Raw genomic sequence first — 20,433 nt, 5'->3', positions numbered from 1 at the left:
CTTATTGCCTTTGAGCAAGTCCCAAGCTATGGGATGATTAAAATCGCTTTTATACAGCACCTTTAATGTGAAAATCGCTGCATTTGTTACCTTCACCGATAGGCAATAAGAAAACTGATGCTGAACCAGAAAGGGAGAGGTTATGATGGGTGAACAGGTTTAGTTGAAGAGATGCATGTTGACAAAAAAAGACTAAGAGGTAGGATTTACAGAGGGTACTCCAGAGAGTATGGCTGAAGCAGCTGAAGGCTTTGCTGCCAATGGTGAAGTAAAGGAGAAAAAATAGAAGGCAAAAGGAGTTTGTAGAGAGGGTGGGACAAGGCCATTGATAAGTTTAATCTCTTAAAATCTAAGGCACAGGTTTGGAGGGCAGAGAGCCAACGTATGTCTGTGAGGACAGGGTTCATAGAATCATAGAAAGTTACAGCACAGAAGGAGGCCATTCGGCCCATCTTGTCCACGCCGGCCGACAAAGAGCTATCCACCCTAATCCCACTTTCCAGCACTTGGTCCGTAGCCTTGTAGGTTACGGCACTTCAAGTGAATATCCAAGTACTTTTTAAATGTGATGAGTGTTTCTGCCTTTACCATCCTTTCAGGCAGCGAGTTCCAGACCCCCACCACCCTCTGGGTGAAAACATTTCTCCTCAACTCCCCTCTCAACCTCTGACCAATTACTTTAAATCTATGCCCCCTGATTATTGACCCTTCTGCTAAGGGAAATAGGTCCCTCCTATCCACACTATCTAGGCCCCTCATAATTTTACACACCTCAATTAGGTCTCCCCTCAGCCTCCTCTGTTCCAAAGAAAACAACCCCAGCCTATCCAATCTTTCCTCATAGCTAAAATTCCCCAGCTCAGGCAACATCCTCGTAAATCTCCTCTACACCCTCTCTAGTGCAATCACATCCTTCCTGTAATGTGGTGACCAGAACTGCACACAATAATCTAGCTGCGGCCTAACTAGTGTTTTATACAGTTCAAGCATAACCTCCCTGCTTTTGTATTCTATGCCTTGGCTAATAAAAGCAAGTATCCCGTATGCCTTTCTTCACCACCTTAGCTATCTGACCTGCTACCTTCAGGGATCTGTGGACATGCACTCCAAGGATCTCTGATCCTCTGCACTTCAGTGTCCTACCATTTATAGTGTATTCCCTTGCCTTGTTAGCCCTTCCCAAATGCATTAACTCACACTTCCCCAGATTGAATTCCATTTGCCACTGTTCTGCCCACCTGACTAGTCCATTGATATCTTCCTGCAGTCTGCAGCCTTCTTCATTATCAATCATACTTCCTACATTCAAGTCCAAATCATTGATATATACCACAAAAAGCAAAGGACGCAGTACTGAGCCCTGTGGAACCCCACTGGAAATAGCCTTCCAGTCACAAAAACACCCTTTGACCATTACCATTTGTTTCCTGCCTCTGAGCCAATTTCAGATCCAACCTGCTACTTTTTCCTTGAATCCCATGGGCTTTTACTTTCGTGATCAGTCTGCCATGCGGGACCTTATCAAAAGCCTTACTAAAATCCATATAGACTACATCAAATACACTACCCTCATCGAGCCTCCTCAAAAAATTCAATCAAGTTAGTAAGACATGACCATCCCTTAACAAATCCATGCTGACTGTTCCTGATTAATCCATGTCTTTCTAAATGAAGATTTATCCTCTCCCTCAGAATTCTTTCCAATAATTTGCCCACCACCGAGGTTAGGCTGACTGGCCTGTAATTACTCAGTCTATCCCTTTCTCCCTTTTTAAACAACGGTACCATGTTAGCAGTCCTCCAGCACCACACCTGTAGACAGAGAGGATTGGAAAATGATGGTCAGAGCTCCTGCTATTTCTCCCTTACTTCTCTCAACAGTCTGGGATACATTTCATCTGGGCCTGGGGATTTATCCACTTTCAAAGATGCTAAACCCCTTAATACTTCCTCTTTCACTATGTTTATTTCATCTAATATTTCACAGTCCTCCTCACCGATTGCAATGTCTGCATCATTGCGGGAAGTGGGACAGGAGGTATCCGACAGAGTCTTCCACAAATTGGAGGAAGAGGTCGGCAAGACGAGGATTGGAGTGGAGAACTCTGGAAGTGACAAAGGCAAAGATAGGGGATTTAGTGGTAATGGGGCAGATATGGGCAATGTTGTAAAGGTGAAAATAGGCAGACAGAGAGAGAATATGGGATGTGAAATGCAGCTCAAAATTAAACAGGATGCCTCATGGTTGGAAACATATTGGTTCAACTTGAGACAAAGGCCAGGGAGAGGGCTGAAGATGGCAGTTTCGGTGTTCCTGTTGAGTTGGAGGAAGCTGTGACTCAAATCTGGATGTTGGACAAGCAGTGTGACCACACAGAGGCAGTTGAGGAATCAAAGAAGATGCAAAGAAGGTGGTGGTTAGATCGAGCGGCATGTCATCAAAGCTGACCTCAGGCTTGTATATTGTGTCACCGAGGGACAGCATGTAATAATGAAAGGCGGCGCGCGAGGACAAATCTGTGGGTGACTCAAGCTTACGATGTAGGGAAGGGAAGAGAAGCTATTGGTGGAGATGTGATGGCTATGTTTGGTTAAGTAGGAATAGAGCTATGGGGGCAACCCAACAAAGTTAGACAACAGGTGTTGAAGGTCAATGGCACTTGACTATTTGAAAATTCAGAAGATAGAGAAGTGATAAAGCAGGACAGTCGGATAATGTTATTTGTGAGTTTGGTGCTCAAGTAGTTTGAAGGTGGACTAGAGGGAGTCGAACAGAGTTATGGGAGAGATGGGCACAGAGCTGGGAACGGGAGATGATGAAACATTTGAGGAACTTGGGAATATGCATGAGAAAAGAGAAAAAAACCCTGTTGATTACATCGAGCTAGCAATACAGCTAGAAAGGTGAGTTTGCTTGGTCAGTTGAGTGGGAAGATGATTGAGGGAGCAGGAAGCTGCAAAGCCAGGGATCAAGGCGAGCGAGCGCGAGACTGGTATTTTGGAAGGCAGCTGCACAGAAAGTCTTGATCCCGATGAAGAAATCCATGAGCTTCCTGCATTTCGTGTTTGTGCGGAGGGATGGAGCTATGAGGGCAGCCCAACAAAGGAGCCATGGGGAGGAGTTTATGGAGGCAATTGGTTATAGAGAGGAAGAGCACCTGGGTGTTACACTTGCCCTTTAGCATGATGGTAGTGGCTTTGGTGGAGGCAAGCCAAACAAACAGTAGTGCTCAACGGATGACTAGGCCGAATGCGTACCAAGGAGACTTAAACTTGCACTCGTCAGATTTGAGGAAAGTGAAAATGTATGTTGTACTGCGGGGGAGGGGGGGCGGCGGGGGGGGGGGGGGAAGCAAGGGTGGGAGAGTTTTTCACTGGGAACAAGCGAATCTAAGATAGAGATGAGAGCAACATGCAGTGTGCTCTCACACACTAGGAAATATGAATAGTTTAATTCTCTCATATATCGAGCCCTTCCTGCTATAAAGTGCAAATTCAACATATCAAATCTGATCAACAGTCATCGACAAGGTGCAAGTTTTACAAAAGTAGTCAAATTACAGCCAGAAAATACTTACTTCATAACACATATACATTGAAAAGATCACCATGGAAAAATTGTACACAATCATTATTTGCTTCAAGTTCAATGGCTTCCTGTTCTCCATTAGTTTTGGTCCAAATAACGTTACAAAGTAGATGTAGGCTCCGAGGATAACTGTTTGTGGGAGTGGAGAAGACATTAATGGCCAGTCTCCAACTCTGGGATCTGCAAAATGAAATAAGAACCCCTTTTAGCACAGAAATAGTTGTTCATTTTAGTTCTGCTTTGCTCCAACTTCATAACTTACACTGCTCCTAAAATGAATGACGAAGGCTTTAGTTCTCCTAAAGGCCGAGTGCACAATTCATTTAACAAATATTGAAACTCGCTCTCAGCATAGAGCCTCTCAAGGCCAGGATCACATTTTGATAGAATGTTGCCCCATCCCAAATAATGGAGGTCTGCTGACTCACACCTGAGTCACATAAAAACTGGCAACAAGTTGGTGCAGTGCCAAAGAGCTGCTGACACCCTCATAAACTGTACTTCAGCATGAAGACACCACCCTCAACCAACAGAAAAATTGTGAAACTTTGCTTTTACTGACTCCACCCAGCTCACATGGAGTGTCATAGTATGTTGTTTTGCAATAAAATGCAATGCAAAACTCAATATTAATCAGCTTTGAATAAATATTGGGCAAGTTATTGCCAGAGATTATGAAAAATTCTTATTGCAGGGAGTTTGCTTTGACCCCGCTCAAGTTGAAAATAATAAAAAAGGGCTTTCAGTACCATATACACAATTATATGATATAATACGTTCAAAGGTATGCCAATATCTAAACAATACCATGACAAGCTCTTCCCATTTCTTACCTCCATTAAAAGACACTTACCTGCATCTTTAAGCCACTCATCATATAGCAGCACCGCTCTGGATGTCAGTTCTTTGAAAGACATTTCCAGCACAAAATTCTACTCGAGAGTACTTAAGTCCTGCAATTAAAATATAAGTTTAGTTCCTATAAAAGGTCCCATTATTGGGGGCGGGGGTAATGAAATACCAACTTTATTTCAAGAGCACCACAAAAGTACAGCACAGAATCATAGAATAGTACAGCACAGAAGCATATAGTACGGCCCATCGAGGCTACGCCGGCTCTTTCCAAGAACGACCCAGTTTGTCTCACTCACCTGCTCTCTCCCCATATCACTGCAGTTTTTTCTCCAAGTATTATCCAATTCCCTTTTGAAGGCTGCTATTGAATCTGTATCCACCACACTATCGGGTATTCCAAATCCTAACCACTCATTGCGTAAATAAGTTTTTTCTCATGTCGCCTCTGGTTCTTTTGCCAATCACCTTAAATCTGTGCCCTCTGGTTATTGACCCTTCAGCCACTGGAAACAGTTTCTTTTTAGTTACTCCAAACCCTTCATGATTTTCAACACCTCTATCAAATCTCCTCTTAGCCTTCTCTGCTCCAAGGAGAACAACCCCAACTTCTCTTGTCTATCCACATAACTGTAATCACTCATCCCTGGAACCATTTTAGTAAATCTCTTCTGTACCCTCTCCAAAGCCTTCACATCCTTCCTAAAGTGTGGTGCCTAGAATTGGACAATATATAGGATACTTCATTAACCAGGTGAATGTTAGCTTTATACTTTGCAAGAAATAATTATATCCCATTAGATCTGCAGTTTTTTTTAAGAAAAACATTTTAAAATTCAATACTAATTGTAGAGAGCACGAGGGCAAGAGAAAAGGAAGAAAGAGAAAATGATTTCATGTGTACTGTTCAGTGCAGCAATTTCCAGAAAACAGGATCAGAATAAAATTTCAACCAGTCATGTACAAGTCCCTTTAATGCAGTTTAAGGATAAAACCAAACTGACATAGAACCAAATAACTTTTAAATAGAATTTTCTGCAGTACTACTAAAGGCATACAAAAGGCAGTAGCAGTTTGGGTTTGATACATAGAGATATAGGGCCAGATTTTCAGTGTGCCGTGAGGCGGGCTGTTAGGCGTGCGGGGGGCAAAAATCCCGAATTCGGGGGTCCCGACACCATCCCGCCCAAAACCCGCCTCCATGTAAGTTTCAGAGGAGGCAGGTACCCGCCCCGCACTGGGACCCACCGACCCGAGACGGAAAGGGATTAGTGCCAATTAACTGCCTGTTAACAGGTAGTTAACAGGCAGTTTTTAGCCTAATCCCTATTTTGAGGGGTGTTGTGTGGGATTCCCGACAGCTACAAACCACGCCAGGTTAGAGCAGGCGGGCCGTCGGGTTGAAGGACTTGGAGAGGTCGAGATGTCGGTGTACAGGTGAGTGATGGGTGCATGAGTGCAAAGGTAAGTGTGTTTGGTGTGTCTAAAGTGTGTAAAGAAGTTTAAATTACCTGTACTTACCTTAACAGCCTTTCTTCCTCTAGGCGTCGGGAGTCCATCACTCAGCCGGCACTGAAAGCTGAATGGCTGCGATCTGTCAAAAGTGACAGCCTTCAGCTTTCAGTGCCGGTGACAGTTCTAACTGAGTCTGCGTAGAAGGACTCAGGTTAGAAGTCAGACTGTCAGGGCTAGATTTTCGTGGAGCCGTCAGGCGGGGTTTCAGGCATGTGGGGGGGGGGGGGAAATCCTGAATTTGGGGGTCCCGACACCATCCCGCCCAAAACCCCGCCCCACGTAAGTTTCAGGGGCGGCGGGTACCCGCCCCACACTGGGACCCGCCAAAACCAGGCGGGAAGGGATTAGTGCCAATTAACTGCCTATTAACAGGTAGTTAACAGGCAGTTTTTAGCCTAATCCCTATTTTGAGGGGTTTTGTGTGGGTTTCCCAATGGCTCCAAACCACGCCAGGTTAGAGCAGGCGGGCCGTCGGGTTGAAGGAGTTGGAGGAGTCGCGATGTCGGTGCTCAGGTGAGTGATGGGTGCATGAGTGTAAAGGTAAGTGTGTTTGGTGTGTCTAAAGTGTGTAAAGAACTTTTACTTACCTGTACTTACCTTCACAGCCTTTCTTCCTGTAGCCGTCGGGAGCGCATCACTCAGCCATTACTTAAAGCTGAACGGCTGCGATCTGTGAAAAGTGACAGCCTTCAGCTTTGAGTGCCGGTAAGAGTTCTAACTGAGTCTGTGCAGAATGACTCATGGTAGAACTCAGACTGTCAGTGTTTGACAGCTTCAAACAGCTGTGAAACACTGATATTTCATCTGTCAAAAACTCTTGACAGATGAAATTTCAGCCTGTGACGTCACCTGTTGCCGGGTGGCCCTTAATTGGCCTGCTGAGCCCGCTGGGCGGGCTCAACAAGGTCAATCAAGGGAAAATCGCGCGGATTGGCCAGACGTCGAAGTAGGCGGGTCAAAAACCTGAAAGGGGAAGTCCCGCCTTCTTCCCGACAGGTTCGGGAAAATCTACCCCTCAGTGTTTGACAGCTTCAAACAGCTGTGAAACACTGATATTTCATCTGTCAAAAATTCTTGACAGATGAAATTTCAGTCTGTGACGTCACCTGTTGCCAGGTGGCCCATAATTGGCCTGCTGAGCCCGCTGGGCGGGCTCAACAAGGTCAATCAAGGGAAAATCGCGTCGATTGGCCGGACGTCGATGGAGGCGGGACTAAAACCCAAAAGTTGTAGTCACGCCTCCTTCCCGACTGCCGAATGAAAATCCAGCCCATAGCGTTTGAGGGCATTGATACATTTGAATAATTGCTTGGCCACCATTATGAGTACTGTGAAGTTTTGGGTGTCAATTACAGAAAAGGCATTAAAACCATAAAAAGCAGACAGAGATTTATCAGGATTATCCTAGGGACGATAAACTGGTTATGAGACACTTAAGATACTGGTACTATTTTACTGAAGCAGACAAAGCTATGAGCAGATTTAATTGAGGTTTTAAAATTATGAAGGAGTGAATATTGAAAAAAAATTCCTCTAGTTGGGGATTCTGATGAAGGGATCAAGTTTCAATGGTTGAGTCTGGAAAGAGGTTAGGAGGTATTTCTTTATGAAGAGTTATTGGAGTATGGAATTCAATTCTTTAACTTGCCATGATGGGATTTGAACTCAAATCTCAGTTTCTAGTCAGTACCATTTTCACTAACCTATTGTATCTCCTTCCTGCACAGCTATTTCCTCTAGTTGGGGAGTCAATAATGAAATCAATTTAAAATAGGAGTGAGAGGTTATTTACACAAAGAAGGTTAAAGCATGGAATTCTTTGTCAGAGAGTGGCTGAGGGGCAGACCATGGCATCGTTTGAAAGGAAGAGATGGTGACTATTTAATGCATAGAAGATGCAGGACAATGGGGAGATAGCAGGGCAGCGAGAATAGTTTTGGATTGCTTTAGCAAAAAAAGCCAGATCAAATGGCTCCCTCTTCTCCTGTAAACTTCTATGGTTCCAACTAAAAAAAGCAAATCCTTCTGAATCTTTGTAAAATTGAGCACAAAACATGGCAGACATACTAATCAGTTTACTTAAGAAAACAGGTTTTTCAAAATACTTAAGCCTTGAAGCAGCCTACATTAAAATACTTCACATTCCACATACCCACTTTTTTCACACTGGTATGTGGGTGTTCTGTGAGGACCATATAAACTCCGAAGCAGTCACAACTATCTGACTGAAGGATAATGTAAAAACTACAATTCACCCCACATCCATCCTGGAAACAAAAAGAGGGAACAAATATGTTTTGCACGGTGGCATAGTGGTTAGCACTGTTGCCTCACAGCGCCAGGGACCCGGGTTCGAATCCAGCCTCGGGTGACTGTCTGTGTGGAGTTTGCACATTCTCCCCGTGTTTGCGTGGGTTTCCTCCGGGTGCTCCGGTTTCCTCCCACAGTCCAAAGATGTGCGGGTTAGGTTGATTGGCTATGATAAAAATTGACCCTTAGTGTTAGGGGGATTGGTTACGGGGATAGGGTGGGATATGTGTTGGTGTAGGGGTTACGGGGATCGGGTGGGATATGTGTCGGTGCAGGCTCGATGGGCCGAAATGGCCTCTATCTGTACTGTGAGGTTTCTGTGTTTCTGTGTTGCCACAGGAAATGTGGGCCCATTATAGGCAGAGACAGGAGAAATTATAATGGGCAATAAGGAAATGGCAGAGACATTAAACAAATACATTGTATTGGTCTTCACAAAAATCATTCCGGAAATAATAGGGAACCAAGGGTCTAGAGAGAATGATAAACTTAAAGAAATCAGTATAAGTAAAGACATAGTACTGGAGAAATTAATGGGACTAAGTGACGACAAAATCCCCATGACCCGACGACCTGCATCCTAGGGTTTTAAAAGAGGTAGCTGCAGAGATAGTGGATGCACTGGTATTAATCTTCCAGAATTCCTTAGATTTTAAAACAGTCCCCAAGGATTGGAAGGTAGCAAACATAACCCCACTATTTGAGGAGGAAGAGAAAAAATGGGGAATTATAGGCCAGTTAGCCGGACATCAGTAGTAGGCAAAATGCTAGAATCTATTATTAGGGATGTGGTAACAGGGCACTTAGAAAATCGTAATATGATTAGGCAGAGTCAACATGGTTTTATGAAAGGGAAATCGTGTTTGACAAATCTATTATTGAGGACTAGCTGGAGTGCCCGGCAGTGTCGAGGCTTTTTCGAGGGCATGTTGTTGTTGGAAGAGAGAGAGAGAGAGCGCGCGACTGGGGGGGAAGAGAGAGCGCGACTGGGGAGAAGAGAGAGAGCGACTGGGGGGAAGAGAGACAGCGACTGGGGGGAGGGAGGGGAGGGAGAGGGGGAGGGGGAGGGGAGGGGAGGGGAGGGGGAGGAGGGGAGGAGGAAGGGGGGAGGGAGGGAGGGGAGGGGAGGTTAGACAAAAGATTTGCAAATTAATTAACTTTTTTAAAAAACAATTTGTCTTTTAAAAGCAACTTTTTTTTGCTGGAAATATAGATTTGAAAAGAAACACGCAGAAAGCGGGAAAAAGAAAGGAAAAGTTTGGAATCAAGATGGCGGCGACTCACCTCGGTTCAGAACAATAAGGCCCACCCACACACGCACTGATTGGTGGACCGTCAGGTCACCGAAGTGTAGGATTGGTCAATCGTCCCGTCACTCGACCGTAGGAGGGCCCGGCCGCACGCGCCAGGAACCCGCCGTACGATTGGTCAACCTCGACGTCACTCGATGCTAATGAGCGGATAATGAGCGGAATGTTGAACGTTTTTTGGATACCGCGGGTGCAATTCTTGTCCGGCCGAAACGTAAATACGCTTAGGACGGTTCTGGAATCGTCAGCTTTCTTTCGACATAACGCACGTGTAGGTACGCTCTATAACTTTCGAGTTAATTCAATACAGACAGACAGACGGAATGACAGACAGACAGATGTATCCTTTTATATATATAGATAGAAGATGTAACTAGTAGGATGGATAAGGGGGAACCAGTGGATGTAGTGTATTTGGATTTTCAAAAAGCATTTGATAAGGTGCCATGCAAGAAGTTGTTACACAAAATTAGGACTCAAGGGATTGGGGGTAATATATTAGCATGGATGGAGGATTGGTTAATGGACAGAAAACAGAGTAAGAATAAATGGGACTTTTCAGGTTGGCAGGCTGTAACTAGTGGGGTACCGCAAGGATCTGTGCTTGGGCCTCAGCTATTTACAATCTATATGAATGACTTAGATGAAGGGACTGAGTGTAACGTATCCAGGTTTGCTGATGATACAAAGTTAGGTGGGAAAGTAAGCAGTGAGGAGGACGCAAAGGGGCTGCAGAGAGATATATCGACAGGTTGACTGAGTGGGCAAGAACATGGCAAATGGAATACAATGTGGGGAAGTGTGAAGTTCCATTTTGGTAGGAAAAACAAAAAGCAGAATGTTTTTGAATGGAGAGAGACTGGGAAATGTTTGCATTCAGAGGGACCTGGGTGTCCTTGTACATGAATCACAGAAAGTTAACATGCAGGTACAGCAAGCAATTAGGAAAGCAAATGGTATGTTAGCTTTTGTTACAAAGGGATTAGAGTACAAGAGTAAAGAAATCTTACTACAATTATACAGGGCATTGGTGAGGCCACAGCTGGAGTACTGTGCACAATTCTGGTCTCTTTACCCAAGGAAAGACATACTTACCTTCGAGGGAGTGCAACAAAGGTTCACTAGGCTGGTTCCTGGGATGAGGGGGATTGCCCTATGAAGAGAGATTGAGTAGACCAGGCCTATATTCCCCAGAGTTTAGAAGAATGAGAGGTTATCTAACTGAAACATATAGAATTCTTAAGGGGCTTGACAGGGTTAATGCTGAGAAAATGTTTCTCCTGGCTTGGGAATCTAGAACATGGAGTCACAGTCTTAGAATAAGGGGTAGGCCATTTAGGACTGAGATGAGGAGAAATTTCTTCACTCGAAGGGTGGTGAATCTTTGGAATTCTCTACCCCAGAGAGCAGTGGACGCTCAGTCGTTGAGTATATTCAAGACAGAGGTCAATAAATTTTTGGGAACGAAGGGAATTAAGGGATATGGGGATCGTGCGGGAAGGTGGAGTTGAGGGAGAAGATCAACCATGATTTTGTTGAATGGCGGAGCAGGCTCGAAATGCCAAACAGCCTACTCCAGCTCCATGTTCTTATGATGACCCTCGAGTCATACAAAGACCCTTTGTTGCGTGAACTAGATTCTATGACCTCCAGGTGCTTTCTCTTTTCAGAAACACTCAAAATGAAGTATAGCTGTATACCAACAAATTGGTTTATTATAAATAAGATACGTGAATGAGTTATTACTGAGTGTTATTTAAATTGGGAGAAGCTAGGAACAATGAAGGTCCAAATAGATTTAGGGGTCCATGTACACTGATCACTAAAATGTAATGGCCAGCTACAAAAAAAAATCAAAGAGGCTAATGGAACGTTAGTCTTTATAACAAGAGGGCTGGAATATAAATGGGGAGGAAGTGTATAAAAAGTACTGGTAAGACCACATCTGGAAAAGTGTGTACAGTTCTGAGCACCGCACCTTAACAAGGATATATTGGCCTTGGAAGGGGTGCAGCGCAGATTCCCCAGAATGATACCAGGGCTCCAAGGGTTAGATTAGGAAGAGAGATTACCTAAACTAGGCTTGTATTCCCTGGACTATAGAAGGTTAAGGGGTGACTTGATTGGAGGTTTTTAGGATTTTGAAATTAATTAATATAATAGGAGATAAACTTTTCCCGCTGGTGGAGAGTCTAGGACAAGGGAACATGACCTTAAATCAGAGCCAGGCCATTCAGGAGAGAAGTTAACAAACACTTCTTCACAAAGGGTGGAACACTCTCCCCCAAAAAGCAGTAACGCAAGCTCAATTCATTTTAAATCGGAGTTCAATAGACAAGGGAATAAAAAGGATATGGAGCCAAGCTGGGAGGTTGGAGTTTAAGATACAGATCAACCATGATCTCACCTGGATGACAGAACAAGCTTGAGGGGCTGAATGGCCTACTCCTGTTCCTATGCATGAACAGAATACCACTTTCACAGCAAGATTTACCAATTTCTGAATGTTCTGCATATCAAAATAGATTAGCTGGATTTGCTCTTGGTTATGGTCAGCAGTACAGGAAGTGAGACCTCCCGATCTCTCAACTGATTTGTTCAGAAAAATGGATAAACTTGACCTCCGACTCCTCCCTCAGCCCTGTAATTGAGGAACATAGGAACAGGAGTCGGCCATTCAGCCACTTGACTCTGTTCTGCCATTCAATTAAATCATGGCTGATCTTTACCCACCGTTGCTCCATATCCCTTCCTGCCAAACAAAACTATTTCGCTCAGTCTTGAAAATCTCCAACTGTTCTAGAATAGGACAAGGCATTCAACAACCTTTCACACAAGAGACTTAAAAAAAGAGCATGGAACTGGAGGCAACTTATTGCTTTATGTCGGGGATTGGTTAGGAGGTAGTGGAGAGTAGGGATATCTAATCAAATTGGCAGGATGTGACTAGTGGTGTCCCCCAGGGATCTGTACCGGGGCCTCAACTTTTCACTATATTTATAAATAAATGACTTGGATGAAATAATAGAGCTGTATATCTAAGTTTTCTGGTGACACTAAGTTAGTTGGCACAGTGAGTAGTGCAGATGGGAACAGAAAGTTGCAATGGAACATTGATAGATTAAGTGAGTGGGTAAAACTGTGGCAGCTGGAGTTCAATGTGGGGAAGTGTGAGGTCATCACTTTGGACCCAAGAAAGATAGATCAGAGTATTTTCTAAATGGCGAGAAGCTAGGAACTCTGGAGAAGCAGAGAGATTTCAGGTCCAAGTACAGAAATCACTAAAAGCTAGTGGGCAGGAACAAAATATTATAAAGGTTAATAATAGATTGTTGGCTTTTATCTCAAGAGGGCTGGAATACAAAAGGGGTGGAAGTTATGTTAGAGCGCTCTGGTCAGACCACACCTGGAGCACTGCATTCAGTTTTGGGCACTACACCTCAGGAAGGATATACTGGCCTTGGAGGGGCTGCAGCGCAGATTCACCAGAATGATACCGGGGCTAAAAGGGTTAAGTTATGAAAGCAGGTTGCACAGACATGGCTTGTATTCCCGCATATAGAAGATGAAGGTAACGATCTAATTGATGTGTTTAAGATGATTGAAGGAGTCGATAGGGTAGATAAAGAGAAGCAATGTTCCCTCTAATTTGGGGTGGGGGTGGGGGTATGTGCGCTGTACGGCCCATTCAAATTTCCGCACGTGGTTTTTCCATTAGAAAGCCAGCAAGCGGCCTGCACAGCTTAAAGGAAACATTGGAGAGAAGCTAGTTCCTCTCGTGGGAGAGCCAAGAACAAGGGGGGGTGGGGGGGGTAACCAAAAAATTGGAGTGAGGCTGTTCAGTGATGAGGTCACAAAGCACTTCACCAATTGAATGGACTCTAGGGGCTGAATGGCCTACTCTGTTGTTCCTATGACCAACAGCCTCCAATGACTCCAAAAGCAGTGTGGTACACGAGAATACACACCCAATTCAGCTGGCACTCCAACTAATTAGTGCTAAATTTTCCTCTCACTCGCTAAGATTTAATAACTCTTTGCAAACCGAATTTAACTTCACAGGAACAAATTAAACCAAAATCCCTCCTATCAAATAGATAAAAATTTTCAATATGACTTTCCCAATAACTACAGGATGACGGAACCCAGCACGTGAGTGCAAAAGACAAGGCTGAAGCGTTGGCAACCATCTTCAGCCAGAAGTGCCAAGTGGATGATCCATCTTGGCCTCCCTCCCAAGGTCCCCACCATCACAGAAACCAGTCTTCAACCTATTCGATTCACTCCACGTGATTAGGGTTGCAAAATTCTGGGAATTTTTAAAAGAGGAAACTTTCCATGGGAATTTTCAGGAATTTATGGGAATTTAGAGTTTTTTTGCACACTGATGGTTTTTGTCTCTGACCCTTATATTATCTTTGTCGTCAAAATAGACATACTGTTCCATACAAATAAAAACAGGCTTTCAAAACTTTATTTAGGTTATAATTTTGAACTTTATTGAACCCCCACAAAAAAGACCCATCTAAAATAAAATAAAAAGAGCGTCAGCTTATTTAGCCTGTAATTTGTCCTTATTTTGTCCCTTTGAGTCTTCTACTCATGAGTCTTCTGAGTCTTCTACTCCTCATTGCTCCTCCTGATTCTCTGACTCTGACATGTCCATTTCCTCCTCTGTGTCAGTGTCTAGCTGTGTGGTGGACACTTCTGTAGGTTCGCCCGGATAGCCACCAGTTTCTCCACTCTCTTGTTAGTCAGCCTGTTGCGCACCTTTGTATGCGTATTCCCAAAAAGTGACCAGTTTCGTTCAGAGGCCGCTGATGAAGGTGGGATTTGGAGTATCACCGATGCAATAGGTGACAGGGCCTCAGATGCACAAAGTCCCTTCCACCAGGTATGTGCACTGATATGCTTGCATGATTCCCATATCCCATCCCCATTCCAAAGACCTTGCTTGGTAGAGAACTTTGACAGACTTCCCAGAACTTTGCCCACATCCAGATTGAGATGGTGTGAGAGGGTAGAAATCACACTGTAAGCACTGTTGATCTGTTCTCCAGAAAGTATTGGTCTCCCAACATGCTTTGGGTCCAGCATGAATCGGCTTGACACAAAATTCTTGATGCGTCTGTATGAATTGAACAATTGCCTTCTCCTCTGCTTTGAGCAGCAGGGATGTGGGTAGGACAATGCTGATTTGTTCTTTTAAAATCAGTAAAAAGCCTGAGAACATCTGACAAGACAGCGTCATCTCCTTCAATCTGAGCAATTGCAGATGCTACTGGTGAGAGTAGTTTAAGGCTGCTAACCACTCTCTCCCAAAACACATCATCCAGCAGTATTTTCTTGATGGTGGTTTCCATATCCCCAGACTGGGATATTGCCATTTCTTGCAGCGACTCCTTACCCTCCAGAAGGCTGTTGTACATTATGACAACACCACCCCATCTAGTGTTGTTGGGCAGCTTCAGTGTGGTGTTCTTGTTCTTTGTCATTTGCTTGGAGTTGTAGGTTGCTGCAACTACCTGTTTTCCCCTGACATACTTAACAACTTGCTTGGCTCTCTTGTACAGTGCTTCCATGGTTCTCAAACCCATGATGTCCTTGAGGAGCAGGTTAAGCCCATGAGCTGCGCACCCAATAGACGTAATATGAGGGTAGGCCTCCTCCACTTGAGCCCAAGCAGCCTTCAGATTCGCAGCATTGTCAGTAGCTACTGCAAAGACCTTTTGTGATCCAAGATCGTTGCTGACCGCTTTCAGCTCATCAGCAATGTATGTGCCTGTGTGTCTGTTGTCCTTCGTGTCTGTGCTCTTGAAGAACACTGGGAGAGGAGTGGAGACGATGTAGTTTATGATGCCCTCCCCTTGTACATTTGACCACCCATCTGAGATAACTGCACCACAGTCTGCCATCGCTATCGTTTCTTTGAGCTTTCCTTGGACTCTGTTATACTCAGCCTCCAGCAAATAAGTAGACAAAGCATGTCTGGTGGGAGGACAGTATGCAGGGCGAATAACATTGAAAAATCTCTTCCAGTACACATTGGCTGTGAGCATGAGGGGTGAGCCTGTTGCATATACAGCTCGAGCAAGGCACTCATCTGCATTCTTCTGGCTATGGTTATCCATTGTATCAAAGAACCTTCCAAGTGGGCCAGCAGTTGCTGATGATAAGGAGCCTGATGCTGAATGAGAACCATCATCTTCTTGAATGGAAGCAGAGGAACTCTGGGCTGACTACTGTGAGCTTTGAGTGAAGTTGTTGCATTTGGATAAATGCTGCTGCATCTTTGTGGCATTCTTTACATATGGCTTTCTACAGTGTTTGCACACGTACACAGTCTTTCCATCTTTAATGCCTGGGGTAAAATGCTTCCACACATCCGACGGTAAACGTGGCATTGTTCTATGCAGAGAAATAAAGGGCATTCATCTCTGTGTCGAACTGCGGTCGATCAGCACGATTGCAACAGGGTGACATGATATCAAGAAACGGCTGAGCGCACTGGATAAAGCAAAGGCTATGGGACCAGACAATATCCCGGTTGTCATACTGAAGACTTGTGCTCCAGAACTAGCCATGCCTCTAGCCAAGCTGTTCCAGTACAGCTACAACACTGGCATCTACCTGACAATGTGGAAAACTGCCCAGGTATGTCTTGTCCACAAAAAACAGGACAAATTCAATCCAGCCAATTACCGGACCATCAGTCTACTCTTAGTCATCAGCAAAGTGATGGAAGGTGTCATTGACAGTGCCATCAAGTGGCACTTACTCGCCAATAACTTGCAAACCGATGCTTAGTTTGAGTTCTGCAAGGACCACTCGGGTCCAGACCTCATTGCAGCATGGTCCAAACATGGACAAAAGAGCTGAATTCCAGTGGTGAGGGGAGAATGACTGCCCTTGACATCAAGGAGCCCTAGTAAAATTGAAGTCAATGGGAATCAGGGGAAAGACTCGCCATTGGCTGGATTCATACCTAGCACAAAAGGAAGATGGTTGTGGAGTTTGGAGGCCAATCATCTCAGCCCCAGGATATCGCTGCAGGAGTTCCTCAGGGCAGTGTCCAAGGCCCAACCATCTTCAGCTGCTTCATCAATGACCTTCCCTCCAACATAAGGTCAGAAGTGGGGCAGTTCACTGATGATTGCAGTGTTCAGTTCCATTCGCAACTCAGATAATGAAGCAGTCTATGCCCGCATGCAGCAAGACCTGGACAACATTCACACTTGCGCTGATAAGTGGCAAGTAACATTCGCGCCACACAAGTGCCAGACAATGACTACCTCCAACAACCACCGCCCCTTGATATTCAACGGCGTTACCATCACTGAATCCTCCAACATCAACGTCCTGGGGGGTCACCATTAGCCAGAACCTTGGACCAGCCACATAAATACATGTGGCTACAAAGAGGTCAGAGGCTGGGTATTCTGCGGCAAGTGTCTCACCTCCCGACTCCCCAAAGCCTTTCCACCATCTACAAGGCACACGTCAGGAGTGTGATGGAATACTTTCCACTTGCCTGGATGTGTGCAGCTCCAACAACACAAGAAGCTCGAAGCCATCCAGGACAAAGCAGCCCACTTGACTGGCACCCCATCCACCAACTTAAACATTCACTCCCTCCACCAGCGGCGCACCGTGGTTGCAGTGTATACCATCTACAAGATGCACTGCAGCAACTTGTCAAGGCTTCTTCGACACGCACCTCCCAAACCCATGACTTCTACCACCTAGAAGGACAAGGGCAGCAGGCGCATGGGAACACCATCACCTCCAAGTTACCCAAGTCATACATCATCCTGACTTGGAAACATCAACAAGCTGTCTAAGCAACCAATCACTTTGTAGAATTCTCCAGACAGGGAAGCAGGAAATGGGAACCTGCTTTTACACTAACTTAAAAATGTTAGAGCAAAACAGATTGGGGTTCTCACATGGCGATAAGGTAAACCTTAAATAAATATGAACAAACTTAAAACATTTTTTTTTAGGTTTCTTATTTTGTAGTTTTTCAGGGCCATAACCTTTTGTTTAGCAGTCAGTACGCTGTTAAAACCCCAGTTACTCCTAATCCAACAAGGTCTAACATTTAATGGGATATTTAACAGCGATATTACATCTGAAAAGCCCAATTTTGTGTCAATTTCACTGATTACACTGATTGCCAGCAATATGGGGTGGGGGGCGGTAACAGCGCAGCCAGTGTCGGAGCAGTGAATCAATGACTGCAACTTCAAGATTTCCACATGCGCTACATCCTGGAGTTGCGGTCAATTTCAAAGGAGTACGAACAGCAAATGCTGTTAGAAACATAGAAGATAGGAGCAGGAGTAGGCCATTCGGCCCCTCGAGCCTGCTCCGCCATTCAAGGAGATCATGGCTGATTATCCAAACTCAGTACCCTGTCCCTGCCTTCTCCCCATATCTCTTCAGTCTTAAGAAATATATCTAACTCCTTGTTGAATATATTTAATGAATTGGCCGCAACTGCCTTCTGTGGTAGAGAATTCCACAGGTTCACCACTCTCTGGGTGAAGAAATTCCTCCTCATCTCTGTCCTAAATAGCTTACCCCTTATCCTTAGACTGTGACCCCTGGTTCTGGACTCCCCAACCATCAGGAACATCCTTCCTGCATCTAGTCTGTCTAGTCCTGTTAGAATTTTATAAGTTTCAATGAGATCCCCTCATTCTTCTAAACTCCAGCGAGTATAAGCCCAATCGACCCAATCTCTCCTCATAGGTCATTCCTGCCATCCCAGGTATCAGTCTGGTGAATCTTCACTGCACTCCCTCCATGGCAAGAACATCCTTCCTCAGATAAGGCGACCAAAACTGCACACAATACTCAAGATGTGGTCTCACCAAGGCCCTGTACAACTGCAGCAAGACATCCTTGCTCCTGTACTTGAACCCTCGCGCTACAAAGGCCAACATACCATTTGCCTTCTTAACCACCTGCTGCACCTGCATGCTTACCTTCAGTGACTGGCGCACAAGGTCACCCAGGTCTCGTTGCACTTCCCCTTCTCCCAATCTATTGCCATTCAGATAATAATCTGCCTTCCTGTTTTTGCCACCAAAGTGGATAACCTCGCATTTATCCACATTATACTGCATCTGCCATACATCTGCCCAATCACCCAACCTGTCCAAATCATCCTAGAGTTTCTCGGCATCCTCCTCACAGCACACATGCCCACCCAGCTTTGTGTCGTCTGCAAACTTGGAGATATTACATCTAGTTCCCTCGTCTAGATCATTAATATATATTGTGAATAACTGGGGTCCTAGCACTGATCCCTGCGGTACCCCACTAGTCACTGCCTGCCACTCGGAAAAAGAGCCGTTTATTCCAACTCTTTGCTTCCTGTCTGCCAGCCAGTTCTCTATTCAAGTCAGTACCTTGCCCCTAATCCCATGTGCTTTAACTTTACACGCTAATCTCTTATGCGGGACCTTATCGAAAGCCTTCTGAAAGTCCAAATACACCACATCCACTGGTTCTCCCTTATCTATTCTACTAGTTACATCCTCAAAAAATTCCAGTAGATTAGTCAAGCACGATTTACCTTTTGTAAATCCATGTTGACTTTGTCCGATCCTGTCACTGTTTTCCAAGTGCTCTGTTATTACATCTTTTATAATGGACTCTCACATTTCCCCCACTACCGATGTCAGGCTTACCGGTTTTTAATTCCCTGTTTTCTCTCTACCACCTTTTTTGAATAGCTACCCTCCAATCCATGGGAACTGTTCCAGAATCTATAGAATTTTGGAAGATGACCAGCAATGCATCTACTATTTCTAGGGCCACTTCCTTAAGTACCCTAGAATGTAGATTATCAGGCCCTGGGGATTTATCGGCCTTCAATCCCATCAATTTCCCCAACACCATTTCCCTACAAATACTGATTTCATTCAGTTTCTCCCTCTCATTAGACCCTATGTTCCCCGACATCTCTGGGAGGTTATTTGTGTCCTCCTTTGTGAAGACAGAACCAAAGTATGTATTTAATTGGTCTGCCATTTCTTTGTACCCCATGATAAATTCCCCTGATTCTGACTGCAAGGGACCTACGCTTGACTTCACCAATCTTTTTCTCTTCACATATCTATAGAAGCTTTTACAGTCAGTTTTTATGTTCCCTGCAAGCTTACTCTCATATTCTTATTTTCCCCCTCTTAATTAATCCCTTTGTCCTCCTTTGCTGAATCCTAAACTCCTCCCAATCCTCAGGTTTGCTGCTTTTTCTGGCCAATTTATATGTCCTCTCCTTGGATCTTATGCTAACCCTAATTTCCCTTGTTAGCCACAGTTGAGTCACCTTTTTTGTTTCATTTTTATGCCAAACAGGGATGAACAAATTCTGTAGTTCATCCATGCGATCTTTAAATGTTTGCCATTGCCTATCCACCATCAACCCTTTAAGTAGCATTCCCCAATCCATCCTACCCAACTCGCACCTCATACCATCGTAGTTTCCTTTATTTAAATTCAGGACCCTAGTCTGAGTCAAATACTTCACTCTCCATCTTAATGAAGAATTCTATCATATTATGATCACTCCGCCCCAAGGGGCCTCGCACAACAAGATTGCTAATTAATCCTCTCTCATTACATAATACCCAGTCTAAGATGGCCTGATCTCTAGTTGGTTCCTCAACATATTGGTCCAGGAAACCATCCCGTATACACTCCAGGAATTCCTCCTCCACAGTATTGTTACTAATTTGCTTAGCCCAATCTATATGTAGATTAAAGTCACCCATGATAACTGCTGTGCCCTTATTGCACGCGTCTCTAATTTCCCATTTAATGCCATCCCCAACCTCGGCATTACTG

General features: G+C 44.5%; 1 protein-coding gene across 1 annotated transcript in view; it reads right to left on the bottom strand.

Moving 5' to 3' along the window:
• elovl7a (ELOVL fatty acid elongase 7a) overlaps window positions 1–20,433 on the bottom strand; it is a 104,800-nt gene that overhangs the window by 36,640 nt on the left and 47,727 nt on the right. The window contains exons 2-3 of the mRNA XM_085971557.1: window positions 4,443–4,542; window positions 3,579–3,769 (exon numbers count right to left, since the gene is read on the bottom strand). Of these exons, the coding sequence (XP_085827683.1) occupies window positions 3,579–3,769; window positions 4,443–4,506 (255 nt within the window). The 5' untranslated portion in view covers window positions 4,507–4,542. The remainder of the gene's footprint in view (window positions 1–3,578; window positions 3,770–4,442; window positions 4,543–20,433) is intronic.

Source organism: Somniosus microcephalus, chromosome 2, assembly GCF_052327205.1.
Source record: "Somniosus microcephalus isolate GS21.2 chromosome 2, FLI_Smic_1.0, whole genome shotgun sequence".
In the NCBI taxonomy this organism is placed as follows: domain Eukaryota; kingdom Metazoa; phylum Chordata; class Chondrichthyes; order Squaliformes; family Somniosidae; genus Somniosus; species Somniosus microcephalus.
The sequence above is the reverse complement of the archived record's forward strand: the minus strand, read 5'-3'. Positions and strand labels throughout refer to the sequence as shown.